Raw genomic sequence first — 25567 nt, 5'->3', positions numbered from 1 at the left:
GCAACTTTTTACAATCGAGAGGCACTGCATGATGTGAATAGGTTTTCCACTCTGCCACTTATAGACCAATATATAGACCACTATATATTAAACCAAGTTCAAAAAGAAAGCTTGAGTATATTGGCATTTGAAGTTTTTCTTTTCCATAAAATGAGACCTCTCAAAATACTGTTAGAAAAACCAAAAGTTAAGAAAAAAACATAAATGTGTTATAATTAAAGGCAATGCCATTTTGTGCATGCATTAACAATGTGAAGGTGTTAAGGATCCTGAATCTCTTTTGGTTGGAAGCTACAATCCAGCAGCTCCACTACAGCCCAAGGCAACCAGAGCTGCGTTCAGTTTACAAGCAGTGAAACAACCATGTGTATAAATAAATCATTTACATTACTTAAGATAATGCACTAATTTCAAACTAGTCAAGTATTTGTTGATGAAACTTTACTCTGAACAGATGTAAGGCAGTGGTTGCAGGCTGTGGGATTAATTAAACACAGCCCCAACATTATGCCATACCTGGGACATGTGACAGTCTGACCACCACCCAAATTTCGAACCAAAACTGGAGGGCCAGCTTCTCTGCTTCCTGAAGCTGGGTCAAAGTTCACTCAACGGGTAGAAATTTCTAGTACAGCTAAAAACTGTGTGAAATCAGAATACAACAGGATAGCTCACCCTTTCAAAACAGCAGAATCATTTTAAGTAAAAAATTTTCACACTTATTAATGACCTTATTTGGGTACAGGAAGAGTATTAGGGCTATGTTAAGACAGCACAATTGTGTTTATTTTGAAAGGCTGATAAGTGAATGCATCATTCCGGTAAGTACAAATGTAGAGGTAAACAGCAGTGCGATTTTTCGCTTAACTTCCATTAACATTTGTACAGTCTGTGTTACCTGTTAATCAATTTCATGTCAATTTCTTTACGTGACAGGATAGAAATACAAGAAAATGTATCAGAGAAGTATCTGTTTAGATTTACCGAATCCTTTAATAATAAGAGTTCTTTTTTTTTTTTCCCTGTGAAATCTGAGTAGCACATTAGCAAGAAACAACTGCGGATGCAATGTGAAAAAACAGCGTTTGACTAAAATGTTCCAATCATGTACATTTCAATACATCAGCAGTATTTCAGAGCAGATGAAAAAGTGTTTCAATACACTTGCACAATCTGAAGAACAGGTGCGTGAAACAGGACAGCAGCCATAGCAATTCTGTTAGTGGGAAAACACACCTGGTACAAGTTACATCACGTCAGTAGATAGTAATCAGGACTATAAGACAGGAGGGAATCGTTTATATCATCATAAAATCACTCCCTTCTTGTGCATCTCAGACACTTTTTATGCAAAAAAGTGTTCTTAAATTCTAAGTTCTATCTCAAGACAAAGGCACAGTCAGAACATCTTCACAGACTTTGCATTTCTATGGAGATTTACTCAAACCTGCCTTTGCCCACCTAACTACAGAACAAAAAGACTGAATGTGACCAACAGCCTATTTCGTCATGTTTAATACCCGTCTAAGAGATGGTATCTGTAATAGGTTCAACACTTAGGATTACTCTTTTCTACTTTCCTCTATAGCTTTTACAATCTACTGTTTCAGAATGTTTATTTTGTGCAACTGATGCAGACTTTGGGAATACGGTTTAACATGCTGAGAGGACATTCAGAAGCAGCATTCACAAAGGAATTCCTGGGACTGTACTGTGAAAACAGAAAAATCACAACAATCTTCTTTTCGCTGCAAGCCCAGAAATCGCTTGAAGCAGATTTTCCCATCAACTTATATAAAAGATCAGATATAAAAGTGTGGCACTGTGGCTTGTATTTTGATGAAATTAAAGCTATTCAGGCATCATAAAAAACAACAACAACAAACAAGCAAAAACAAACAGACAAAAAAAACACGCACCACAGCACTGGCAGTAACTGAAGATATTGCAGTCAGTCTCGGGAAGGAAACAAAAGACTGGAGACTGAATCAGTACTGTCCGGTTCTCAAAGTAAAGGTTGGCAGAAATATGACAGGGAAGTATACAAAAGGCTGAAGATGCAGTACAGCATCCAGACTGTCCCATCTTCCAGTTATTTTTTTCAACCTCTCCTAAAATAATCTATGACAGTTATCCTGCTAACTCAGCAGACAACATTTTCATCGTAAGGAGCAACTTGCCTCTAAATATTTATCAGTCTAATGGAAACTGAAGCAGACCACATTTCCCATTTGAGAAAAATGCCTTATGTAACATCTTGCAGCTAAAACATAATACTAGGATACAAAATCTCCAGATTTTTTCCATTTCTTAGGATGAATTATTTGTCTGTATCTAGAAATGCGGTTTGTGGGACAGAGGTTTTCAAACCAGTGATTTCCAGAACTGTAAATCTGGAATTTTTTCAGGCATTATCTCCACAGAAAATAGTTTAAGGTTACCATTTCAGAATTCAGCAGCATTCTAACCCCTCAGTTTACGAAATAAGCTGAAGGCTTCTTTCTGTTGGCTAGGAACTAGTTTTAGATATGACAGCCATGGACCCCAACAGTTTTCTTTTTCAAGGCAAAACCCTCTTGAAAAATGTTCTAGTAAAGCACAATATGCATTCAAAAAAGTCTTAGTACTTCCTGCTACCTTAAATGTGTTAAAGGTAAACACTGTGACTGGATTAGGAACTTCCTTGCATTCAAAACTATTCTGACTTGTCTATTTCTTTCGATGTCAAAAAAGAGAAAGCAAGATTAAAACAAAACCAGGTAGTTATCACTCAACAGCAGTCATCCACACATACACACCTAGCTTTCACACTAATCACTCTTCTGTAATAACTTATTACAGAAAGATTTTCTGTCCCTTTAAATGTACATATTCCTAAAAATATGCGCCAGAAGTTCACAAAACTACCTACTGCCATGATACTGAAAGGCAACTGTTTCACCTAGTAGTCTACCCTTTGTTCCAAAGCACTTTTTTGGCCTGGTTTTCTTCTCATTCAGTAGCTAGATTCCTCTCTGCTTTAAAAACTCTTCCTTTCCTCATTAGCTGTTTGCATGTTTTGAAAACTAGTAAAAATTCTAATGTTTTAAACCGTTCACTTATTTTCTTGGATGCCCAGTGATGACACTTATTAAACATCACCGGCAAGGCTGCAAGCGATTGCGCTAACAACATGGGCTACACACAAAGCCATACGAAGACAAAAAGGAAATCAGTCATCAAGATCTGTACTTCTTTTTCCCAGAGTTAGCATTTTTCCTCCTACAGGGTGAGTTGTGACAAAAGTGGCAGCAGATGCGTAGCTATGCCTTTGAATATACAGATCAGTGGATTAGATTTTTATTAAAGAAATTAAATGGTCTGTCCACAAAGTAAAGTTGACAAGTATTAACTTCCATCTGGACATTCATTCCGTAAGTTTTTTTTCTCAGTTTAAGCTAACAGCACTATCTTGGTAGGGAAGAAAAAATTATGGAATACCTGCATTCAGAATTATACCCAGAATAGGCTGAGCTCTTCTCCTAGTGAGCCCTAAAGGAGACCTTCGCAATATTTAGAATGGAAAAGACATTTTGTTTTGTACTTTTTACAAGAGTTCAGTTTTGAAAGCTCACATACAGGTTCCGTAACACACTGTTTGCTTACAGATTTGATCAACCTGTACTACACCTCAGAGCATGTCATGTGCTCCTATATCATTCACCTTTTAAACTGTAATAACGGAATGATTAAAATAATCCCATATGAGCTGAGAGCATGATGTTACACCCACCCATTTTACAGAGTCCCCCTGTTCAATGTAGTTTAAAAAACAACAACACTGATTCACTTCCAGTCAGCAAAATCTCTGGCTTCGTGGAAATGTGAATTTGATTTCTCTAAAATAAAGTTTGTTCTTCTCACATCATTGGAATGTGGTTACAGATAAGGTTTGAAATCCTCCCGATTTAAAATCTAGAACTCTTTACACATTAGGTAACTTTTGACTTTGAAACCAGCAGCAAGTTTGTAAAAACCTCCCAAAATGCTTGCAGCAGCTGCACAACTGTCCTCTGCATAGTGGCAGACACACTGGTTAGGAGGTTAGGAACCTGACTCACCAGTCTCTCTCTCATGCTGGTAAATGCTGCACTCACTGAGAACTATCACAAGGAGCTTCTCCTTACCTGGACTTTTCTTACTATCTCCTCTTTTCAAACTGCCCACAAAAATTATATGTCTGCATTTGCGTGCAGAGTTCCAGTTTTATAACGTCTAGCAGCATTTTAACTACCGAATTGCCAAACACTACTCAAACCAACTCCATTTAACCTTGTGGTTTTTAGTACAAAGATGAGGTGTGTGTTCACACAAGCACAAATCACCAATGGAACTGATGTCCTGGAACAATTCCCAAGACATTTAGGTAAGATAGTGTTGACAAACTCTAAATGTACCAATACTAAAACTATACTACTCCGTGTGTTTCTCTTTGCACAGTGTCAAAACGCTTCTGTAAACCCTGAAAACCATTCAGTACATTTGAGCTACCGAATCTCTTCAAACACTGCACACAGAGATTGATTTAGATGCACAATATAAACTTTTGGAAAAACATGAAGTCTTGCTTTCGTAGCATTTACGTAATTTCAAAAAGCACATTTAATAACAAATTTATCAGCTGTCAAGAAGTGCTAACCAAGTAACAATACTTCAAGAGAAACTCCTATTTCCAAAAGTTCTACCTTTGCAAGTAGAAACTACATTAAGTACTCTCACTAAAGTTACCAGTTAGGCATGGAGATAGAAAGCCATTCAGCAAGCCTATATTCACCTGAACGTGTGATCAAAACACACAGTGTACCACGGCAGCAGTTCATCTCATGCTTCACGTTTGTCAGGTGCAATTCTCAAGCGTAAGTACTCTCTTCACTGGTACAATAGATGTGATTCCCAGTTTTAACTCTACATCATCAGGCAACTATAGACATCTTGCCTCTGCTCTAAGTTTCCCTCTGGGTGAAGTGAGGGCAATAATCAGGTAAGGCAAAAGTTATTTGTTCATTGTAATCTGATCTAAGTCTGTGTGATGGCCAAATGAGGCAGTACACTCTTTCCCTATTCATGCGCCAGCACTAACATTCTTACGGTTGCGGGGACAGCTGCCTTGTGAAAGCAATCCAAAAAACAGTAATTCCTTGGGATTTGTTTTCAGCTGGATCAGTTCTCTGAACCAGCTCACCAAGCAGCTTGATGAATACTACCATCCATTACAAGATTTTGCTTCCTGAAACAACCTGTTTGCTCTACAGGTGCAATCTGGCTTTCAACTTCCATCAAATAGCAAGGTAAGAAAACCAGAAGCACAACAAATTTGCAGAATAAATCCAAGGATGATGCTAAAGAATCGATCTTGAAAAAATAATTTATTTTCAAGAGCCTGTAGCAAACTGGACATTTTCTTCAGTGATTTCAGCCTCTGTGTAGCTCAAGCGTTCATTTAAAAATGAGTTCCATGGCCTAATGATTATAAAAATATTCCAGGTATGAGCTCTCTCTTCTTACTAATATGTTACAATCTAAAACCACAGATGTATCTTAAGAACATTAGGATTAGAGTCGTAGGCTTCAAGTCAAATTCACACCTTTTCAAAGGTCTAACTATCACAGAAACCACCTCAGTACCTACTCCATAGCACAAGAATTCCACGTTGCAGTAACAGTGACAGTCTTCAGAGCAGGCAGCAAGTTTCAGGGTGAGAATGAGGACGCTTGGGGAAAAAAAAGACAAACACACAACTTTTCTTCTCCCTCTTGGCAGAAATTAACAACAGTTACTTAATTTCCAGAGCAAGACGGGGAGTAGCATCTCTGTAATGCCCAACGCTACCCTACAGACAAAGACCGGTGTTTTTGTTGGGAAGTGAGAGGGAGGAGAGGGGTGTCCACTGAGCACAGATAATCAGCTCCATTTTACTGTCTGAATTTAATGCGACTGGCGTGTGGGATAATAGAAGTCAGTTGTCCACAGTAGATTTTATGTTAAATGATTTTATAGCACTATAAACGGGCTAGGTATTTTACCAAAGAGAAGTAGAAGGCAGGATAATTCATCAAGTAATCTGCAGGTTAGAGGCAGAGCTATGAAACTTTAAAAGAGGGAAAAGAAAAAAGGTAATAGACTGTTTTAAGAAACAACTTCAGAAAAGGCAATAGAAAACACCATAATAAAGAATGAGAAAGGAGAGGGGATACCAAACACAAAGCCAGGAGATTTGGAATAAATTTAGAAAGGTACTACCGGAAGGAAAATGCAACAAGGTATATGTTAAAACAAAACTGCTGGGCAAAAAGTTGCAATTACATTCTGCACATAACTTTTCTCAGACTTTTAGACTGCAGTCAGAAAGGCACTTCACTCCAATAGATTTTGTCCTGCAGTTCGGAAGCGTGAAACGAATGATTCAAGATACGCACATTACAATACAGCTTACTAGAGATTAACAGCAGACATCTTTATTATTACATGACATAGATGATGAAGACTTATTAGGACACGTTTCTGACCCTGCTAAAAACTTCTGAATTTACATCTATATGCCACAACTTGTAAACTCGTATTTTCATAATGTTGAGACTCCTGATGTCATAGTGCGTGTCACACCTATCCCAAATTAAGTTCCTTGAAGTGGCATGCAGTCAAAATGTGAAATCTCAGTGTAGCGCATTACACTTAACAGTGAATTCACATAACTTACTACAGTGAGAAAGCATACAAAACAGAGGAAGAGCAATACAGCCGACCCCATAATTTCTATGAGAAATACCTCAAATTTGCTAGCCTGAGAAAAAAAAAAAGAAGTTACAGGAATCAGCAAAAGAGCTCCCATTACTGTATTAAACGGTATAGTTTGTTAGAAAGGACAGAACCAGAAAAGCTACAGAAGTGTGGCCAGGAAGGAGAGCTGCTTCTTTAAAATATATAACAGCAATCAGGCTTTTAGTTAGAAATAACCTGCCTTCTATCACTAAAATTCACAGTTGTCACCATATGTCATTTGCCTTCAGACAGCACTATTAAGAAACATTACATAATTTCCCTTTCATTACATAAGCATTAAAAAGGTTTAAATCAGTATGACTTGCAAACAACTGCAGAGTTCAGAACAGATTTTCACCATTTTCCATGAGACTAGTCAGCCACAGGAAAAGCAAAGTTCTAGTCATCTTTCTGCACCTGCAAGATTAAGCTGGGCTCCAACTCAAATATTTGCACCCTTTTGTGTACCAAATTCCCATAAAAGAAAGTACATGAATCAATGGATGCTTGTCCATACGTTTTCAACTATAAAACCTACGAAAAGCGTGTGGGTGGGGTGGGGGGCAAGTACGGAGAAGAAAACCTTACCAAGCCATCTGTCTTCACAGTGGTACCACAAATATTCCTCCAAAACTCCAGGTGAAAAAACTTTGTTTGCTTGTATTTAGTACCAGAGCCAGAATGAAATTGGCTTAACAGATTTTGTCTCAAATTTCTCAATACAGATCCTAATTCCAGTAACCTATCTTTAAGCAGGCCCAGCCTCTATTAGACTAGCCTTTCACAACATTTCTAAAATCACTCTTCCACAGCACAAAGTTTCCAAACTTAAAAAATACATTAACGAGAACACTACAGCACGTAAGTGTTGTTAGATGTTTAGCGTAGCTAAACGTTTCTCTTGAGTGAAAAGTACTAGTCTGAAACCTCCTGAGGGGAGGGTGTCTGAAAGTGTCAAGGAAACTAATGCAAGCTGTTTGTGTTAATGAGTTTAAGATGCTGGCACCAGAGCTACCACCAGTGTTTCATTACCCACGCAGTTGTTTTCTGGGAGGGAGGAGCAATTCAAAAAAAATCACCAATTTAAAACCACTCAGAAAACTAAGCATCTGTAAAACTAATTTGAAATTAGGTACTAGAAGCTTAAGTTACAACGTATGTTTCAACTGAATTAGGAAAGTCAGTCTTCACATAGATCTCACAACCAGTAAAAGCATGACTTTTACTTATAAGCAAATCCCACCCACTTTTCAAACTACTGAAAATATAAATCCTTTAAAGACCTGAGATAGTATATAATTTTACTCATACAGGTGCCTAAACTGAGCTTGCAACTTCAAGGCCAAATACTGTTTTTATGAAACTGTTCTTAAAATAATTAAATTTGTAACTTGTAGACAAAATATATTTTTATATTAATAGAGAATAGTAATTTAGGCTTTTGATACAAAACAAAGGAGTTATTGCAAAGGCTTTAAAATTTGTAAGCCTAGCATTTGCTAGGAAATATTTGCTAGCGGAAATATTTGGAAGCTAGGCATTTCAATCCACAAAAAGAAGAGGTTAAAAACTACAGATCCTCATGGAAAACAGTGAAACAATTCAGCATGCTTACTCAGCTTGAAAAAGCTCAAAATATTATAGGATGATGTCAACTGCAGACAGCACCAGGTACATTGATTGCATCAATATTTAAAGCGTATAACTTCACGATAATACAATGATCTCCACATAAGAACCTGCAATTTTTCTAACTACTGTGGGGGACGCCCCCACCCCCGAACTATAAGATTCCAAAAAGAAAATTAGCAAAGACTTTACAAAATGTAAACGAATGATTTCTAAAGAAAATGTGTGCTTTCAAAATGTACTTAATCTTCAGTTTAGAAGACGAGATCTGGATCTTGCAGGGAGGGGGCTGTTTTACAGCAGAATACATTAGAAGATAAGCTGTTCTGTGCTATAGGAATTTAACCAAGTAAGAGAACGGTTAAAAATATTTTAATATAATAATAATCCACAGAATCAGGTTGTTATGAGAACATATCAGTTTTCTAATATGGTTGGCGCTCTCTTTCAATTATATCTGTCTTTTTTGTGGAGTTAGAGGTTTATTCTTTCATAAGGCATGTTATATTGCGCCACATAAATAGGTCATGTAGTGTTGTAATCACCTTAAATATACGTATACTCAGATACACTATCGGTATCTGATATGGTATGGTACACCACTCTTCCATTAGGCACTGGTATGGCACATGATATAAAGAATGGAAGATGGGACCTTGTTTACTAAAAATATCAATTTAATGCAGTTGTACACACTCAGAGGATTCTTCCCAAGTAGTTCTTACAAGTATATCTTACGCTCTAGGTGGGATTGCACTAGACAAAGTATTTCCAACCTATAAACAATTTCTTGTGCGTATAAAGACTTCCCATCTTTAGACGAAATTGTACTTCTCAGCATGAAAGTTTCAGAGTCTATTATTCTAGCAATGAGAGCAAAACCAGAACGTCCCTGTACCTTGCACTTGCAACGAGCTTCACAGATTTTTTAATTTAGTTCCTGTATATACCTAAACATTCATACGAAACTGCTGAAGAATTTAGTCTCCAGAGAACATCAGCAAAAGGCTTTCTGTATCAGCATTAAACATGAAATAATAATAAAATCAATGGAGTCCTTTAAAACAAATTAACAAGTCTCTAATGACAAAAAGTCTCTTCTGATCATGTAAATATTTTTACCTTTTAAAAAAAAAAGTGTTACAAATGCTAAGCCACAAAACATTTACTGATCTTACCAAATACAACTGTTCTGTTATTGCAAATAAATACTGCAGTACCCATGAATATTAGGCTCATCAAATACTAGATAGAATTTATAAATACAATCTTAAGTCTCTGATATCCCACTACATACAATTGCTTGGTTAGAAAAATAAAAAAGCCTTTATGATTTCTCACTCCTCTTTCAAACGCTCTGAAAATGCTTTCAAAATCTCTATCCCTTGACTACACATTTACATTGTTAGTTTATATCTCAGCTTTATTATCGACATCTGATTGTTGTGCCTGGGGCAAGGACTTAACTCATAGAGCACAACACTTATATTGCATATAGTCGATTAATCTCTAAAAAGCACAAACAAATGCATTGTATATGCTGGGAGAAAGACGGAGAAAGGGGCATCAAATACATACCAGTGATAACAGCAGACCCATATAAAGGAAGCAAATTATTTGCAACGATAAAGTATTAGTTCCTTTTTATATGAGATTCTGAAACTCCACAGTGTTTTTTAACGTTTTCTCTAGTCCTGTCTATAGTCCTACGATATGCATTTTGTTAATACGCACCAACTGCCTCCACAGGAAGAGTGTCTAACTTGTACACGTGAACAAGCAAGCTGCAATCAGCATAGTGACAGATCAAGGTGCATCAGACCGTGCTTCACGAATCCTTGCTCACACAGTACATCTCCTTTATTCAGTTTACATGCATAACCCACCCTCATCCTCTCGATTCACCACATACACTGCTGCCAACAAAGCACGTGCCAGTTGCCATTCCCAGAACAATACAGCTCAGGTCATCCCCTGAAAGATAAAAACGCACATTCCTCACATCTTTTATGCTAACGGTACTTCCCTCTCTTTGACTTAAATCACTTCTGCTGCACAAGGTGCCAAAACTCCGTGATGACTGAAGAAGGTACTCACACGATACTACTAAAACCAAAAGAGAAACATTTACTGAAAGCGTTAACTTCTCATTCTAACAACGCCTGTACCAAAACATCCACAGAACTGCAAGTGGATGCAAGACAGTTAAAAATCAAAACAAAAATCAAAACCCTGGCACACACAGCCTACAGCATACGCCTTGAGAGCAATGAGAAGAGGAAGATACCTAAGCAAACAACTGAGGAAGAGAAAAAACATCTGTTATTTTCCTACACATGCCTAGATCCAGAAACAGCCACTGGAGAAGGCTACGTTTCAGCTCCTCACCTACCCAAGGACAACTGTAGTCCCAGAAGCTAGCGCATTTAGTAACAACGCTTCCTCCTAACAATCACGGACCGCATACCGCTGGGGGTGCACAACTAGGCAGGCAAGCGGCAAGAAGGATGTAAAGGGCTGCCAGCCGCTCCCCTACCCCCGTGCTACCACTCCGCTAGAGGAGGCTGGAAAGCAGTGCCACAAAGCAAGATGTGCAGAAAGGCGGCCCAACGCGTCCAGATGCAGCACGGTTATTTCTTCCGCTCACTTCGTGCAACCGACCCGTCTCTCCCCTCACCTCCCAGCAGGTGGACCAGCCCCTCCCCGCGGGGTGCCCTGCCAGGGCAGACCCCAGGGCCTCCAGGAGCGTTTCCCCCGCTCGCCGGGGGCTGCCCCGGCTGCACCCGCGGGGCGCCCCAGCCGCAGCGCGCTACCCCCCCGGGCCGCAGGCCGGGCACGACGCGCCCCCCCGCCCCTCGCAGCCCCGCTCCCTTCCAGGCCGGGCGGCGGCCCTGCCCCGCTCCCTCCGCCACCCACCCCCGGCTGGGCCTAGCGCCGCTCGGCTGCTGCCGCCATGCCCGCGGAGAAGGGGGAAGGAGATCCCCAGCCGGGCGGGGGGCCCCCACTCACCCAGGCCGATCCCCTCAGGGCCGCCCCCGCCGCCTTCCATGCCGGGCGGCGCGGGGCGGGGGGCGCAGCAGGGGCGGCGGCGGGCGGGCGGAGGAGGCGAGGCGGGAGGGCGGAGGGCAGGGCGGCCGGGGCCCTCCCTCCCCGCCTGCCTCCGCTCGGCCCCCTCGGCCGCCGCCGCGGCGCTCGAGCAGCCTCCGCCTCGGGGTCGGGGTCGAGCTCGGGGGCAGGCCCAGGCTCCGCCACCGCCGGCGGACGCGGCTCCCGCCCGGGCTCCCGCTCCCCTCGGCCGCCGCCGCAGCGCTACGTGGCCGCCGCAGCCAGTCTCGCGACTCCGCCGCGCGCACGCGCGCGGGAGCGCGCCGAGGAGGTGGCTGCCGCGAGCGGGGCGGGGGGGGACGCGCGCGCGCTGGGCAGGGGGGAAACTCCCATAGGCCGAGGGGAACGCGAGCCAGGGGCGCATGCGCCGTCGGGCGGCCGCCGGTTCCCCTCCCGCTCGCGATTCACCTCGGGCCGCGGCGGAGCCGGAGGGGAGCGCGGCGCGCAGGTGAGGCCCGGGGGGGCGGGGGGCGCGCATGCGCGGGTTCCGGCGCCCCGCGGGGCTCAGGTGAGGTGGCGGGGGGGCGGAGCACGGCGCTGGCTCCTCTTAGCCGCGCTCCCCCGGTAGGGCCGACCGTTAGTCTGCTGAGGCAATTACAGAGGCTGCCCTAATTGCAGTCAGCTGAGCCGGGCAAGCCGTGGCGAGCGCTTCGCCGCGCTGTGGCTAACCGTGGCCCGCGCCTCCCTCCGCGGCTCTGGCGAAGGCCCCGGTCGCAGCATTGCCGCCGGCGGCCTGGGGAATAATGGCCGGAACGAGAGCCGGGCCGGTGCCAGGCCTCGGGGCCCTGCTCCGCCGGGATAAATGTGGGTAAGGTCTCACAGAGCGGCCGCCGTGCAGGGACGGTGGCGGTCTCGGGCTGGGAGGCGCCTTGGAAGGGCTACTTGCCATGCAGGGTGTCACAGAGCTTCCCCTCGAGAGCTAGGTAAGACCTTAAAAAGGGCCTTATTAGCGAGGCCCAATTTAACTCGCAGTAGATGGAAGAGCCTATCGCTTCTGTTATGCCAAACCCCAAGTAGCCACTTGTTCCAACCTTTCTCTCCCATTACAATACTAATAAATACTTAACTCTAGCTTGTGGTTTCTTGATTGCACCCACCTACAGGGCCTAAGTGTGATATATGAGAGAGAGATGTGACAAGTTAAAAGCGTTTATTTGTTGATAGAACTCACTGTTTGTCAGGTATGGGGTTCATAAAAGGATGTGGAGTGGGTCAGGGCTCCTTTCCAGGCTGGCACAGCGTTTTGCAGCAGTACGACCTCTGCCAGGAAGCTGCAAAGCCTGCTCCATAGTCTTGAAAACCACTTATGAGCACTGTGTAGGAGGGAAGAGCACTGCTGCGGTTTAGGTTTAGCAGCAGCAAAAGAATTAGCAAAAGCAGCAGAAACAGGAAAAGGGTGAAAGGCACCAGTGTTTTTGGTAGTTAGCTGCATCCCAGGGACTTCAGGAATCTCATGTCATGTACTTTGACTCCCTCCTGCCCACTTTCAGACTCATGTCCCTGCCATGGCACCCACTTTTTTTTATCTTTTAGTCTACAACCCTTTCTTTACCTGTGGTTTGTTGTCTTACCTGCTGTTTGCTGCAAATGCTCCCCCTAACAGCATAGAGCACTTGATTTGAGGTTCTGTAAAAAAAAAAAAAAAAAATCCATCTGTCCTCTGAAATGCTTCCTGCTAGTGTATTTGATCTTCTCTTGATTACTGAACTGAAAATCCAGATTTGAGCTCCCTGTGCAGAGCAGGGGTTGGGACTCTCAAAGTGCATGATCAGATAGGGGCAGTATATGCTGGAGAAGCCCCGTGGTGGATCAGAACGATGTTGCGAGCTTTCTTCTTTGCCCTAGCAACCCTTACTTGGGGGCATCGGAAAGGAGCAGAGCACAAGCACTTTGCTAAGAACTAGCCCCATGGGAGCTATTACTAGCAGGCCCAGTCTGTTCTCTCCTCTGCTTGGACTGTGTATAGCAGGAGGGGGGGAAGGGATGGTCAAGGGAGACCCTGGGCTTTGGGAGCATTAGCATTGCTCCAGTTCAGCCCAACACCCTTGTGCAACGCAGCTTCTTGAGGAAGAATAAAGAGAATGTCATGGGATGATGCGATGCTGCTGTTGGTTAACTGGGTGTACGCGAGGGATGCCATGTAACTGAATTTCAAGCCTTAAAAGGACAAGAAGAAAAATGCTGGACGCCTTTTTTTTGGCAGGTGAATGAGCAAGACAGCGGTGACCCTCTTCAAAATTCTGAATTTCATCAGAGGGACATCAGAAAGCAGTGGACGTTCTTGCTCAAAGGAGCACAGGTGCAGAGTGAAGCCACCAACTATTTTAATACCTGCACAAAGGCACAGCCACTGCTGGCATCTGTTCATGGGACGAGAGTAGGCCAGTGCCTTGATGAGTTCTCCCTCTGGTGTGTGGGGAAGAGCATTTAGTCTCCCAGGTTGTTTTGCTGTTCCCTCTTCTCTGATGCTGGGTCTGTAGTTTTCTACCCTGGCTTCTTTACCCTGAGCATACAGCATGAGGTCCCCTTACGTTGAAATGGCTACTGGAGGATTACAGAGGCCTTTCTTGTAAAAGATGCTCCATATCCTCAGTTTCAGGTGATGCCAACTAGGGTGATGTTACTCCACCCATGAGCTGTGCCTGAATTAAATGGAATTATTAAGTCCCTCTTTCTCAACCAGAACTCTGCAGAGGGAGATGGGGGAAAAATATGGGACCTCCCCTATGAAGAAAGACAAAAAGCTGGGGATGTTCAGCCTGGAGAAGAGAAAGATACAGGGAGACCTCATTGTGCTTAAATGGGAGCTTATAAAAAAAAAAAGATGAAGAGTGACTTTTTACGCAGGAAGATAGTGAGAGGACAAGGGAAAATGTTTTCAAACTAAAAGGGGATATTTAGATTAGAGGTTAGGAGGAAATTCTTTATTCAGAGGGTGAGGTGAGGCACTGGAACAAGTTGCCCAGAGAATGCCAAGATGCCCCATCCCTGGAGGTGTTCAAGGCCAGACTGGGCAACCTGATCTGGTGGGTGGCATCCGTGCCCGTGGCAGGGCTTTTGGAACTAGATGGTCCTTAAGGTCTCTTTTAACCTGAGCCATTCTACAAAGTGCACATGTTGAGTCTGAAGGACTTCTGACGTGATGACACCAAAGCATTTGTCCTTATCATCCTGCTGTGTCACTTAAGCATTGGTGTTGGGGAATGGGCTGCTGCAAAGGAGACTGACTCTTCCTAGTCCCACTGTGTGGTTTGTCTCCTGAATGCCCAGGGCAGCCCGCATTTGCACATTTTGCCTTTAGTCAAACAACTAGCAGGAGACAGCTCCTCACATCTCCTAGGGAGAGATCCAGCTGAGTGGTTCGCTGCTATACTCACCGCTACCTTCAGTTATTTACATTCCTCTCTTTGATCTAGTTTTTAATGTGAAAAGACATGTCGGCCAGGTAGAGGGAAACAAAATACAGGAACGGTCCCACATCTCCGGTTGCACATGATCTGCTCCCTAGCACACACCTGCCTCATAGCCACAGATCCTTATCACAGCCCTCTGTTTTCCTTGCTGTCATCTCTGCTTTCCCTTCACACTGTTGTTTAACTTCTAGAGGCAAATTTGTGCATCTTGTTCACTGTTCAGTAAGGTGCTGTGCTCCCTTGCCCCTTCTGGCATTTTTCTTCTCCCTGAAGTATAACCAGTATGGGAAATGCTCTCATACGTCTTCCTCACTGCATGCAGTGCCAGGAACAGGTGATACAGATCTTCATTTCCTGCCTTAAACTGTGGCAGTGTTTCAGCAAGGAGCTTTTTGCAGCTCACTCCAGAAGTAGCAGCAATACAACAGTAGATGAAATTATCCCCTGCTGGATACCAGATCATTTCTTGCTAAGTGGCTTAGGACCTTTCAGGGTAAAAAATACAGTAACAATATGAGAACTTGCAGGACCAGTTACTTCACACACCAGAACACAGCGTTACCCACCTTTGCTTTTTTGTTGTTTTCCTATAGGAATGGATGTTCTAGACTTGCTGAGAAAGCAAGCCTAATGAGGTCGAGTATTGCTGAGATGCAGCTCTCTCTGTGTTGGGGATAACCACTAACACACCAGCTGCAGAATAGCATGGGGAGGGGAAAATCAGACAGAGTTGAGTTCCTACATATATCAGCAGTTAATTTTCTTGTGGCACGGTTCAGCTTCTTGGGTTTGCAAAGCTGGGTATTCCTGGGCAATCTCTGAGCTGGCTGCTCTGGCTGTTTTTTTGTGTCTTACCAGGTAGTAATCCCAGGCCGGAGTCCTCTGGTAAGGGAGATGTCTGTCTAGTCTAGGGCCTGCAATCCCATGTGGACTGTGCTGCTGCGGAATGAGGCACAATTTATGCGAGTTCTCTATTTCACCCAGGCAGCGATGGCTGTATGCTTCATCAGGGCTCTTGCTACAATGATTTCTTGGGAAACTCTCAGCAGCCAATGAAACAGCCCTTCTAGCATTCTTTCTTCCTACAGCCAGCAGGGAGATGGGTTGCATTCCTGCCTCTTCCCAAAGTGAGAGGTGACTCTTGGTAGCTTGTTGGTGCTGGGGCTGGGCCTGGCACTAAGAAGGACTTGGTGGAACAGCACTAGCTCTTCTCCGCAAGCTTGCTGTTTTGCTGAGGTTTCCACATCCTAACAGTTCTGTTTTGGGAACAGCCTGAACTGGGCACGACTCAGCATCAAGGACCTCGCGAGTATGCAGTTGCGAGTGGGACTCTTTCTCCTTTCCCAAAGGAGGAATGTCCTTGGAGAAGGGCGCTGCTCAAGGGTGCTGCAACAAACAGGCCCAGCCCCATCTGGGAAAACAAGCCAAGGGTGAGAAGAGAAACTTAGGCAGGGGCAGGGACACTGACAGCTTGCCGATCTAGACTGCAACCCAACCGAGTTCTCTTGGACCGACACTTTATCTTTTAGGTATCCTGCTATGTCCTGCAGGATTCAGGATCCTTTCAAGCAATGGGAAAAGAAAGGGCTTTTCCTGCTAGCTCATGTCAGAGGAAGCGCTATGCCCTCTGAAGGAACCACGACTCCTGAGTGCTGTCCTTTGAGACTGTATAAGAGCAAAGTAGAAGTTCAAAGAGGAAATTTCTGTCCCCACTCTCCATTCACCTTTACTAGTTCAGCGTTAAGTCACAATTAAAGGTTATCTGCCTTCAAATAATATTGCGTAGTTAACACGCATCAGCATCTCTTCATGCCCTAGATTAGACCTCAAGAGCAGCAGGATGTAGGTAGTGTTCATACAATAAACAAACACCTGAGAAGCAGAATTCCAGACTGAAGTGCTTACCAGTGGTAGTGGTGACTTTCACTCTACATTTCTGAGAAGACACACACAGCTTTCCCCAGCAAGTATTTTAATGCTGCAGGAATCTCGGTGTCTTCAGGGACACAGCAAGGACAGGTGTTTTCAGCGTGATTTTACAGGGCCGTGCACATTAAGAGTTTAAACTCAGCCTGGCTAAAGCAGCTGCAATAAATGGCTGCTGTAGTTGAACCGCTAACTGTGATGATGCTTTCTTCAAGTGGGACAGGTCCCCTTGGTGTCTCCCCAGCTTCTCTCGTTCCTTTCCGGAGAAGAGCTCAGCAAGAAATGGATGACTGCCCTACCGCAGGTCCTTTGCCCGTAAATTTATTTTTTTATTACTTTCTGTGGGTGGGGAAGGTGAACTTACCATAGTTATGGTGAGCACACGGTTAAAAGAATTATCCACTGTATTTCTTCTGAGACATCAGATACGTCACCTTCTCTGGAGTTTGTTCTGCATCCCTTGAGCTAGAGTACGCTGTCCCCCATCGCTGATATTTCTCACTAGGTGTGACTCTCACCTCATGCTTCACCAAGCAGAAAAACAAAGCACAGGGAGTTGTCATCTCTAAGTAAACCTGACCCACCTCTGAGATTTACTTATACTAGTGTATGTCAGGATGGACTTGCTGGACTGAAATCAGCTTAATTCTGCTGAAGGAAAACAGGCGTATGAGGAACATCTCTGCCCTCAGTGCTACCTAGTGCCAGCTAAGGAATAATTAAACTAAATTTGGCCCTAAGAATTGCTCCCCATCTCCCATCTGAGAGTCCATCTGAGCTCTAGCCTGGAATAGGCAATTATTCACTTCCTACCTCCTACCATGAGTGTTTCTCCCCTGTCCTCTGCATTTTAGGACAGAGGCATTTTCTGCTTGATCCACGTGGATATAAACAGCACAAAGGGAGCTATAAGGAAACTCCTCCCTATTCCTCATTCTGACTGCTTCAGACATGCTGCCAGCTTGCTGCAGGGTACAAATCATTACAAGCTTGGGTAGCTCCCCTAGCTGGAGAGGCGTCAGCAGCTCTGGTGCATCAGTAACTATCAGGAAGTAGATGCCCATTCCTATGCAACAGCCATTCTGCAAATTACAACTGCTCCAGAGTATCTGTCCATATGGTTGCTTTTGGTTGTCCCCTCGCGAGTCAGATAGGCTGGTTATCTATTAAATAGGAAGAGAGAGGGTGAACAGAGGAAATCAGGCAGTTTCCTCTCCATCACGAACAAAAGTTTGTTTGGCTGGTCTGAACATTGCTAGCAGACTGGCCCAGCTGCAAAAGCTGAGCTCTTCCACTAGCATGAAAAGGAAAGAGAAGTAAAACCAAATCTCCTGGGGGGAAAGTAGAGAAGAAAAAAACACACAGACCACCTCTTTGGAAGTTTGCAGCCAAGGCAGAGTGGGGCGGGCAGGGAGATTTCACTATGGATTGTAGGGCATTGATGCGCGAAGGTGGCAACCAACTGCTGCTCTTCAGTCTTAAGTGGGAGATGCATTCTAGCAACTTTTTGCCAGCACAGAGGGTTGCACTCCCCCTCATACAGGGCCCTGCAGCAGCCCCAGCAGGTCTCTCATTGCATACAAACAGAAGACCTTGCCTCACGCTGGGTCCCCATAGCTTAGTTTTTGGGCTGTATTCAGAGAAATACAAGCAGCAAACCTGTGTTACCATTACTGTAATTGCTCTGGTGCCAACTAAATACAGGGCTTCAGATTAAAAAACTGCCAAGTTTTTACCAACACCGGGTCTTCCGGTATGAAATCATCATACCAACGGTCTGGATCCAAAGACTCAATGCAGTTTTCTAATAGCAAGCTAAATGAGCTTGTGCCACTGAAGTTACTCTAGATGTTTCTGTTACTTCTGTCCACCCTGAATTAGTATTGAGCTAGGGAAGGCCTTTGGGGGTTACGAAAAGGGCACAGAAGGAACACTGAAAGGGCTACAAAGAGACACGCTGTAAAGCCAAGCCACCCTGGGACCAGCATTAGAAAAGGAGACAGACATTTGCACACTTCAGTGTGTTACTGTAGCTTAAAGGGGTTAAAGCCTGGAGAAGGGATCAGAAATGCCCAATACAGAGTCAAATGGGCATCAGACGTTTACCAGCACAGCCTGGTACAGGGAGTAAATGTTTGTGCCTACCTGTGGGTGCAGCACTGCCTGTCTCGTGTGGCAGCTCGTCGAAAGCTCGTATGGCAGCTTGTGCTCCGCCCCCCCCATCCCCAAACACTGTGTATTATTGTGTGCGCCCTCGTCCACGTCCACTCCGTGCATCCTCAGCTCAGGGCAGGGTGACCTGCTCACCTGTCCATACGGGGAGGCAGAGGCACACACACCTCTTTGTCCCCACCACTCTCCCGGTGCAAAGAGCAGAATTGCTGCTGCCATCTGGTGGGAGAGCAGCCTGGCTGCCGGCCTCATCCACTCCAGTTTGCATTCATTTTGCCTTCTGAAAGAGGTGACCTCATCTCAAGTGTTCTTTTGAGCTAATGCAGCCTGTTATAGAATCACAGAATCATAGAATGGTTTGGGTTGAAAGGGACCTTAAATAGCATCTAATTCCAACCCCCCTGCCATGGCCAGGGAAACCTCCCACCAGACCAGGTTGCTCAAAGTCCCATCCAATGTGGCCTCAAACAATTCCAGGAATGGTACATCCACAGCTTCTCTGGGCAACCTTTTCCACTGTCTCACCACCCTCATAGTAAAGAATTTCTTCTTAATATCTAATCTAAATCTACCCTTTTTTGGTTTGAAACTATTATTCCTTGTCGTGTCACCCCAATCTCTGACAAAGGGTCCTTCCACAGCTTTCCTGTAGCCCCCTTTAGGTACTGGAAGGCTGCTATACAGTCTCCCTGAAGAACAAGCCCTGAGCATCCCTATTCCACAGTCCAAGACCTGTAATTATGTGACAACCCCCGTTCAGCCAGCCTAAAGGTTCTGAACATCACTGTGACAGCTGATACAAGCACTCATGTTCTGGGAGGCTCCTGGGCTACTTGTTTGTGCCAGGAGCAAACAGATTAAAACCGCTCCTGTTGCACAGACTGCATGAAAAAGGTGCAATTCTCAAACCTAGCTTAACAGTCAGTGGAGCCACTACTCTGACCATACGTGGGAGGAATGCCGGTTTGTTCTGAAGAGCATTCAGTTTTATTTAAGAATTCAAAATCAAGTGTATTTTAATTTTCTCTGCTTTTAGGCAACCAGGAAGTTACAAAGATTCTTTTGCAAAGGGCTGATCTGGTAGATAAAGGTGATTAGGCTACCTACAGCTGCAAAGCCAGGTTCACTGTGGCAGCTGGAGGAGCACAGACTGTCCGGAAGGCAGGTAGGTGATGTTGCGGGACCGTGAGAGCTGGTAAGCGATGTCTTCAGCTGCCTCCAGCTTCCGTAGTTCTATCAGGCCATCACCTGCAGTGGCCAGTGAATTGGCAATCAGCTCAGCTGCTTTTGAGTCTCCCTCAGCAGAGATGACAGCTGCTTTCTTCTGCTGCTCAGCCTGAGAGGGAACAAGTGAGAAGGAAAATGAAACAGAAAACAAGAGCAAAAGGGAAGGAAAATGCTACTGTCCTGTTTAAAGTAGCAATTCCTACTTCACCACCCTACTGCTCTTTCCCCAAGCAGGAGTCTTGAGAGAGATAAAATAGAAGGTGGTTTTATTCTAAAGTTGTATTTTGACTTTTTTTTGTCTACTGTGGAAAAAAGGTTTAAAAATCTTTGAGATTGTCTTATCTTAACCTCATGAAACATCAACCCACCTAAGGGTACTCCTAGTAGAAAGTTACCTAAAAAAGATTTGAGATCTTCGCCAGTGGGGCTAAATAAACTCTTGTGCTGTTTAATTATCCTGTCTGATTACATGCATCTTACTACATCCACTGGATGAATTCTGGGTGTAGTTTCAGGTTCTTGCAATCTTAACAGGTGTTCAGCAGGTTCTCAGCTCTATCAGGGTAGTTTTACATGAAATTATTTCTGTGGGTGTTCGGGCTCCTCACTGACATCCTGGGTCGATATGAGATTACACAGTCTCACATGCAATTAATAACACTCCTATGACACAGGCCTCATGCCCATGATACCAAACACCATGGAAAACTTCAGCCACCTCTCAAAATTCACAAACAGCAGGATCACTCAGGTTGCAAATCTCAACCTTTAACCCCATTTATAAGTAACAATTTCCCTTGAGTGTATTCTCTCTTCTCATCCTTGCAGGCACTTCTGTCCTGAAGTCTTACAAGATTTTGACATGAAATAAAAAAAGGGAAAAAGAAAAAAAAAAAGAACAGAACCTTAGGCTTTACCTATCCAACAATGATGTGCCAGAGCCGAGAGCTGTATAAGCATTATGACCCTCAGTGACATCTGTCATTCACCTGTCCAGTACCCTGAACAGGAGATGTTCACTACGAGCTGGATTGGCAAAGAGATACCCGGGACTGTTGCCAAGTGAAAGTTCCTCTGAAGGATAACGTACCTTTTCCACAATAAATCTGGCTCGCTCTGCTTCTTGCTGGGCCACTTGCTTCATTTCAACCGCCTCAGTGAACTCCTTGCCAAAGGTCAGATGTGTCTGGAGGACAGAAATCACAGTCCACAACAATGACAATTTACTGCAGCACTGTTACGAACAGCACACCTCTGAGGTAGAGGGCAGCCTGCCTGTATCTGTGAAGATGGAAAACCAGTATCCCTAAAAGAACTGCAAAGTAACAGGAACTATACCAAGCAGGCCTACCCAACTTGTTTGGAAGTGTCAAGAGAAACCATAAGCACAACTCCAATCCAGGTGATGGGTTAACACGAGTACCTTAAGGGACATACCATACTCTCCTGACATCACTTGCTTGCACACCTAGAGGAGGGAGACTGTTTGCTCCCCTCCCTTGCCAGCGGAGCCTGCAGTCTGCCAAGCAGCCGTGAACTTTTCACGCTCAATTATTCAGTGGTGTGCTCTGCCTGAGCTGCTGTAGACACATACAGATCACTGCAATGTTACAGGGGAAAGGGGAGTTTCCTTAAGTGGTGTATTCAGAAAAAAAGTTTAAAAAAAATTACAAAGCCACCTTCCTGTGAACACTTCCTATGTGTTCAAAGCTAAATGAGAGTTACTTACTTACTCTAGGCAGACTTTGTGAAGGAAATCCCAGAAGAGAGATATGCACATACAAGTCAGGCTGCACAAGGTTTCATTTTCAAAGCTTATAAGGAGGTAGAGGGAAGGAGGGGAGAGCTCCCTCCCTTGAATAGCCTTAGAAGACATCACAACTAAGAGGAAGTAGTATACATAGCAGAAAAAAGGATGCTATCGGAAGTATACATTTTCACTACCTCCTCGTGCCTAAGACTTTCTCCCTGTGTCTCAGGGTGCCTGTGGAACAGCAGCCTTTCTTTATAGCAAACTGCAGACTGATCTATCACCCACAAAATCATTTTCTTCTCATTTTTAACTATAAAAGCCCTACAGTAGTGAAGTCTGTTGATAAGCCAGTGCATTGGAGCCTGCAAGAGCTTGTTCAAGGTCACAGAAGGCCAGTGACAAAACTAGAGGTACTGACTTGAACTGTAACCACTACATAACATGCAACTGCAGACAGACAAACGTAGTCTAAACTTCCAGGCCCCTTCTTTGGTCATCCATCGATTCTCTTCCCTACTGCTCTTATTTGGGCAAAGAGAAAAACTGAAAAGAACCCTTACCAAGGATACATCATCCAGAATGAGGCCAAAAGTTGCTGCTCTCTCTGTGAGGTCTTCACTCACTTGCCTGGAGACCAGCTCTCTCTGAGTGATCAATTCTCCAGCATCAAAGCGAGCCTGAAGTCAGGGTGAACAACAGTGAGAAAAAGGCTCCTATAAATGATTCTCCGTGCCCTGCTCATCTTTGCACCCATGAGCCCCAGAGTTAATCCAATGCATCTCCCAAAGCTTGCAAACACTGAGCTACCCATGCATTTCAGCATTGGAACAGGCTGCCCAGAGAAATGGTGGAGTCACCATCCCTGGAGGTACACAAGAGAGGTGTGGACGTAGTATTTAGGGACATGGTTTAGCAATGGACTTGGTAGTGTTAGGTGATGGTTGGACTTGATGATCTTATTCATCTTTTCTAACCTAAATGATTCTATTTGAATTGAGAGAAAGATTGGGAATTGCTGTCCAGTTGAGCACCTCACATAAAAGCATACAAACTGTACTACAGATGGTTAGTGCTTATTCAGTAGTCCCCTGGGGATGCTTCCAAAGCCAGAAAACTTCAGAAAGCTGAAGTGTAAGAATAAATGAGAAGCGAGAATCCAAGTCTTCTGACTCAGACTCCCACTCTGAAAGGCAGCGCTAACAGCAAGTCATGAAGAAGCCTCCTTCCATCCAGACATCGTTCCACTTGAATAAAGGCCAGGCAGTTAGAATGACAGAGGAACACAAAATTGTAGCACAGCTACAATTAGCTCTTCTGGGTTGCCCATTAGAGCTGGAGGTGGAAAGAGATTTCTTAGTTTGGAGCACTACATCTTATATCTTCTACACTCTATCAGGTCCCTTGGATACCAAAAAGAAGAAAGAAAGGTGACAGGTGGAGCTCAGCGGTTCTCACACGATTCTTACCACAACAGACTTCAGGATTTCAGTTGTGATTGAGGGCAGAACACGCTCATCATAGTCCTCTCCAATACTTGTGAAAATCCGGGGTAACTGGGCAGTCACTGGTCTAAACAGAATACGCAATGTGATGTTCACATTCTGTAGATCTGGAGAAATACAGTCACAAGTTTAGCTGCAAACCACAGCAATAGGAAATGTTCTGAAGTTGTCCTCTCTAGAGTAACTAAATGAGAAAGGATAAACACTCGGACTTCTTTTTGCCAACAAAAATGAGTAACTTTTAATATTCCTTCCATCTAGGGATCCAAATCTTCCTTACAGATAGGATTTAAGCTTCAGCTTGCAATGCAGGAAATTACTGGCCCTACTGTATACACAGAGATTTTATGTTTAAGGGAAGATTTACAAAACTGAAGGAAGGATCCCTTAATCCATTCTGTAACTGAAAGACAGATCAAACCATTACTGATGCTGTGCCAAACTGGACTCAGCATACATGGAAACCCCGTGTCCAGAAGAAAAAAGCCTCACATAAATATTCCTTTTCTGCAGGTTAGAGATCACAGAAGTCACGACTGTGATAAAGCTTTTTCTCATGCCTCTGTCCATCTAGCTGATAACTAAGCAGTGAAATCTTACAGCTGTCTGGTTCAAATACTCACCTTTGCTGCCAGTGATGACAGGTATGTTACGAGGGCGAGAACGGCAATCAAAAATGATCGGTTTCTGTACCCAGGGGATGAGGAAGTGGGTACCTTCTCCTACCACTGTGTCCTGGACCCCACGGAATCGGTCAAAGATAACGGCTCTGTGGCCTGCATCGACTGTGGAAGAAATAGTGGTTTAACTATTATCATCAGTTTAAAGTACACACCATCAGAACCTTCTCTGTAGAAACAATCTACTGAGATGAGTTAAGATCTTTTGCTATAGGAAACCGGTGAGATTAATTATACTGTCAGGAACAAAGGAAATAATGTCTCAGCCATAACTGGTGACCCCTCAGGCTGCTCACAAAAGCAGCATCTAATTGACAGCTTTCTTGAGAAAGGACTCTGCAATCCTCTTGCCTATGGAACGTATAAGGTATAAAACAGCTCAGCAAGGCTTCAGGACTGTTTTCCCCAGATGCCATTAGCAATAAAAGAGCAACCAAAATGCTGACGAAAAGAATATAAAGTGATAGCCTTTAGGTAGTAAAAGATGTACTGCCACTCACCATTGTAAAGAGCAGAATTAACTACTCCACCTGCAACAGCCAACCCCAGGCCAAATTTCCCAAGGCTTTCGAACACTTTTGCAGCCATTTCACATGTGAGGTTCTAGCCCCTTTAAGAAGCCCCTCCTGCAAAAACACACAACTTTGCATGCACTTGCCTACGGATCTGAGAATTAATCCTCCTCCAAAAATCCCAACCTGCAATGTTCGCATTCACCCCAGAAACTCTTTTTCTCCCCCTCAACGGCCACTTCAACCACACCGGCATCCTCCACTCTGACACCTCGCGCTACTTCTCCCTGGGGCTCTAAGCCCAAGGCCTCACAGATACCCGCGCTCCAGGGTCTCTCCCCTGCTGCAGCACCACGCCGCAGGCCCAGGCCGCCTGCCCCTAGGCCACAGCTCTCCCCAGCCCCCCGCGCTGCCCCGACCCCCGATCTCTTCTACACTGCCCCCACCCTGACCACCCCCCCCCCCCCCCCCCCATCCTCCTTCCTTCCACCCGCTCCAAGGCCGCTCACCCCTAGGCCGGGCGCCTCGCGAGCCCACGTCCTGCTGTCTCCCGCAGCGCAGCGCAGCCCAGCCCGCTCCCACACAGCAGCCCGGGCCCCGGAGCCAACCGCACCGTCCCCGATTCTCCCTCTCCCTCTCCCTCTCCCTCTCCCTCTCCCTCTCCCTCTCCCGCAGCGACCCTGACCTCCACATGAATTCACGACCGCCAGCCGCACTGCGTCTGCGCACTATGCCAAGACGCCCGCTCCTTATTGGCCCACGCTTCTTCATGGCATTCTGGGAAGTGTAGTTCTTCTCCGCCTTCCCGGGGAGCATACAATTACAGGCGAGCCCGGCGGCGTCCCTCTG

The 25567-nt window shown here is 44.7% G+C and overlaps 2 protein-coding genes and 1 long non-coding RNA gene across 5 annotated transcripts in view; 1 reads left to right on the top strand and 2 right to left on the bottom strand.

The window, feature by feature from the left end:
- Positions 1-12078, bottom strand: part of ZNF652 (zinc finger protein 652) — a 26981-nt gene extending 14903 nt beyond the window's left edge. Inside the window, exon 1 of one of the 2 annotated variants that reach the window (XM_083809392.1) lies at positions 11942-12078. The gene's annotated coding sequence lies outside the window, so the exon portion shown is untranslated. Of the gene's footprint in view, positions 1-11437; positions 11729-11941 lie in introns of those variants that run through there. The other variant, XM_083809391.1, reaches the window with a different exon arrangement.
- On the top strand, positions 11855-21420 carry LOC310885725. The gene is made up of 2 exons (XR_014574947.1): positions 11855-11981; positions 21100-21420. It is a non-coding gene; the product is annotated as an uncharacterized lncRNA (long non-coding RNA).
- PHB1 (prohibitin 1) lies at positions 20009-25521 on the bottom strand. 2 transcript variants are annotated; one of them, XM_083809393.1, is made up of 7 exons: positions 25404-25521; positions 24707-24832; positions 24150-24311; positions 23491-23633; positions 22585-22701; positions 21362-21457; positions 20009-20380 (listed from the first exon to the last, which is right to left on the bottom strand). In XM_083809393.1, the coding sequence occupies exons 2-7, from the start codon at positions 24792-24794 to the stop codon at positions 20168-20170; spliced, it is 819 nt and encodes a 272-aa protein (XP_083665519.1). In that variant the 5' UTR covers positions 24795-24832; positions 25404-25521; the 3' UTR covers positions 20009-20167. The 2 variants fall into 2 exon arrangements, with proteins under 2 accessions (XP_083665519.1, XP_083665520.1); XM_083809394.1 differs by having other exon boundaries at positions 25228-25429.
- Positions 25522-25567: the final 46 nt, after the last annotated feature.

The sequence above is a fragment of the Anser anser genome (assembly GCF_964211835.1).
Source record: "Anser anser genome assembly, chromosome: 23".
Classification (NCBI taxonomy): Eukaryota; Metazoa; Chordata; class Aves; order Anseriformes; family Anatidae; genus Anser; species Anser anser.
Note: the sequence above shows the minus strand (reverse complement) of the source record. Positions and strands in the feature narration are given on the sequence as shown.

Bases quoted from the DNA above. Each gene is read 5' to 3' on its own strand.
- PHB1 (XM_083809393.1), bottom strand. From the start codon at position 24,794: ATGGCTGCAAAAGTGTTCGAAAGCCTTGGGAAATTTGGCCTGGGGTTG. The intron at 24,312-24,706 runs GTGAGTGGCAGT...TTTCTTCCACAG, and splicing joins TAATTCTGCTCTTTACAATG to TCGATGCAGGCCACAGAGCC. The intron at 21,458-22,584 runs GTAAGGGTTCTT...TCTGTCCTCCAG, and splicing joins TTCTGGATGATGTATCCTTG to ACACATCTGACCTTTGGCAA.